Raw genomic sequence first — 3,134 nt, 5'->3', positions numbered from 1 at the left:
CACACACACACGCGCGCGCGCGCACACACACGTACACGCACACACACACGCACACACACACATACACACACACACATACATACACATACAAACACAAACACACACACACACACACACACACACACACACACACACAGTGGAGTCCGCTTTAACCGGAAATTGCGGGGCCACCGGATCTTCTTCGGTTGAGCCGGGTTTTCGGTTTAGAGAAGTTACTCAAATAGAAGAAGAGAAAAGACATCAGTGGTTTTCTTTTCTTTTAGTTTACCCCCGTTTTCGGATTAACCCAGTTCGGTTTAGGCGGACTTCACTGTTTATGTGTATATTATAAAATATTAGATTTTTGTGAGCTGTGAAATGTCCAAGTCTGATAGTAACGTTGTTAAGTTTTTCTCTCCTTTTATTTTTTTGCTTCTCTAACCGCTCCGTTAGATCACGATGCCAGAGGTAAGCTTCCTGACACAGTCCTTTATCGTACAAAACTTTTGATGTTTCTCTCCAAGTCCCCCCTCGTTTGCGTATGGAGATAAAAGCAACACCCCATCATCAAGGCCCGCTGTTTGACTCCTGCATGGTTTGCACACACACATACCTTTCTCCAGACCTCTCACCAGCAGCTGGTTTATTAATTTTTTTTTGTTGCAGTATGAATCCCATGTTGTGTTTTTGAACGTTCCTCTGCTATCAAGCATCTTTTTTTCTGCAGGGTGAGTCAAAATTATGTTAACACTAGTATGAGATTAACTGAAGAACTTTATTTTAAAAACTTAGACTATCCCTTAGTCTTAGATGACTGTTGGGGCACCAATGATGATTGGGCAACTACTTTTCTCCATCCTTCTCTATCTTCAGCCTTTCGGAGGGCTTCACCCAGCTTTAAACCTGTCCCATTCTGTTATTTTGTCTACCCATCTCTTTTTATGTCTCCCTTTTTCTTTTCCTCTTTGTACAGTGCCCTGTGGGATCATCTTTGCAAGTCCTGTTGATCTTGTTATGTGCCCATACCATCTCAGTTTGCGTTTTTTCACAGTGTTGAGATCTTCAAAGGGCCCAATGGCTTGCCTGATTTTGTTCAGAATACAAGTTGTCATATTCAAGGATTCCCCGCAAAATGTGCGTCAAGACACTAAATTGAATTGTACGGTTGATTGCTGTTTTTGTTGTTGTATATTGATCATGCTGGTAACTAGGTTGAGACCAGTATAATTATAATATTCCGAATAAATTATTTCTCCCGTGCTAGCGTTTGCATAATTTTGACTCACCCTGTATAGTGAATAGGCTGTATTCAAGGGAAGCAACAATAAGTATCGTCGAAACTGTCGAAACTGTTGAAGACGTCCATCCATCGACAAGGAGAAAGTAAGTTATCTGGGACCGGTGGGCGTCTTAGACACATACCCCCCAAAAAAAACCCTTTAAAAAGAAAAAAAAAGGAATAGAAAAGGGGGGAGGGGGGATGGGAAGTGACCTTTTGTACAGATAATTGTCTTGGACAGGTGACCGTTTGAGCATGTTAATCCGCTCTTGCAATATTCATATAATATGTAAAATGTTTCATGCAATGTTCATATAATATGTAAAATCTGTATGGGAAGGAAGGATTTTATATACACATTATTTTTTGGAAGGGGGGGGGAGTGGTGAGGAGTACTTGAACTAGAATTTTCAGAATTAAAATGAGTAAAAATCAGTGATACACATGAAACAGATGTGTTGAAAAGTTACCAAGTGCTTGCAGCTATCAAACATCTCACTGGCAGCTTTTTATTTCACTGTTTGAATCCCATTCTATATTTTGCATTTTGTTTCTATGTCCAATGTGCATTTCCTTCTTTTTTTTCAATTTCTGACTGCCGTGGTATGAATACTGAATGTTCAGCAAAACAGTGCAACCTCTTTAGAGCGGATCCAGAACAGATTTATACAAACTGTTTTCCTTTAACTCGCGTTAACCGACATTTTGTGCCCCTCGTATGGTTTTGAATTGATGTAAAACATCTCTTACTTGCAGAAGTGGCGTCTTTAGTCTAGTGGGTAGGCTACCCTACCCGTAATCGTGAGATTGCAGTTGGGGCCTGGGTTCAAGACTCAGCTCGGTTCGACGATATGTCCTCTGGAAAGACACGTTACATGAATTTCCAATTTTGCTTGGGTGGTCCTTTTGGAGATGGACGTTAAACTCGGAGGTCCCGCCTCTAAAATAACGTAATGGTTTTTAAAGGGGCATTAAACCAATGCCACTTCACATGTTTCACATCTCACCTGCAGAGAGACATTCTGGGACTGTCGAACGTGTCGGAAGGCTTTTTTCCTGTTCAAGGTGACACAATTATCTTGTATTTGTCCTGTAATTTCTTTGGAAGGGTCTATCTTAGGTCGTGTGTCCACCAAAGCAGAACCGACCCGATTTTTTGGGGGGATGGGTCGGGCGTGCGTGTCCACCAATGTGTGAGTAGCTCTGACGACCCCGCGTCATTTCTCAGCACGTGTTTTGGTTAACGATAGTCAAGAGGTCAATGGACGCAAAACGGGAATAAGAAATGGATGAATTAAAAACATAGTAAAATTGTTATCATGCGTTTAAACCAGGTGGTTTGCTCGTAGACTTTGCCCTTTTTGAGGTGTTGGTTTTAAAATATGACATTTAATTTTTCATCTGACCGTAAGAACGTAAGATTAAGATTTTTTAAATAGCTGGGCCTTTAACAACTAGGCCTATGGCTAATGATTCACTACACTGCCAGGCTAAAATTCTACATCGGCATTCCAACCGGCTTTTCTTTTGTCGGGAGGAGTCGTGCCGTTTTGATGGACATATTATTTATCCAAATAGAATTTTCACTAATTGCTAAAGTTTCTATTTCTACCACCGGGTTCCCGAGAGGCGGACGAATTACAGTCGATGGGTGTCTGATTTGGTGAACATGCGGCCTTAAATTCTTTTCCATTTTTCTTCAGCATCTCTATGGGTCGTTTCGTTTGCCCTGTATCAACGCCCTTCTGCATTTATATTCATATATTATGTAAAGTTTACTTCTTCACGGAATTTTAACCGTTGTCTGTGGCCTGTGGTGAAGCGTTTAAGTCTTCTTGTCGTACCGCTCTGAAGACATGAGTTTGTTAGCCGAATT

The 3,134-nt window shown here is 41.1% G+C and overlaps 1 protein-coding gene across 2 annotated transcripts in view; it reads left to right on the top strand.

Moving 5' to 3' along the window:
* The window catches only part of LOC101859386 (dedicator of cytokinesis protein 4), a 9,554-nt gene extending 7,928 nt beyond the window's left edge, over positions 1–1,626 (top strand). For both annotated transcript variants that reach the window (XM_035968153.1, XM_005092223.3), the window contains one exon: positions 433–1,626. In XM_035968153.1, coding sequence (XP_035824046.1) covers positions 433–489 — 57 coding nt within the window. In that variant the 3' untranslated portion in view covers positions 490–1,626. The remainder of the gene's footprint in view (positions 1–432) is intronic.
* Positions 1,627–3,134: the final 1,508 nt, after the last annotated feature.

The sequence above is a fragment of the Aplysia californica genome, unplaced genomic scaffold (assembly GCF_000002075.1).
Source record: "Aplysia californica isolate F4 #8 unplaced genomic scaffold, AplCal3.0 scaffold00042, whole genome shotgun sequence".
In the NCBI taxonomy this organism is placed as follows: Eukaryota; Metazoa; Mollusca; class Gastropoda; order Aplysiida; family Aplysiidae; genus Aplysia; species Aplysia californica.
This window is presented reverse-complemented; position numbering and strand designations above follow the sequence as displayed.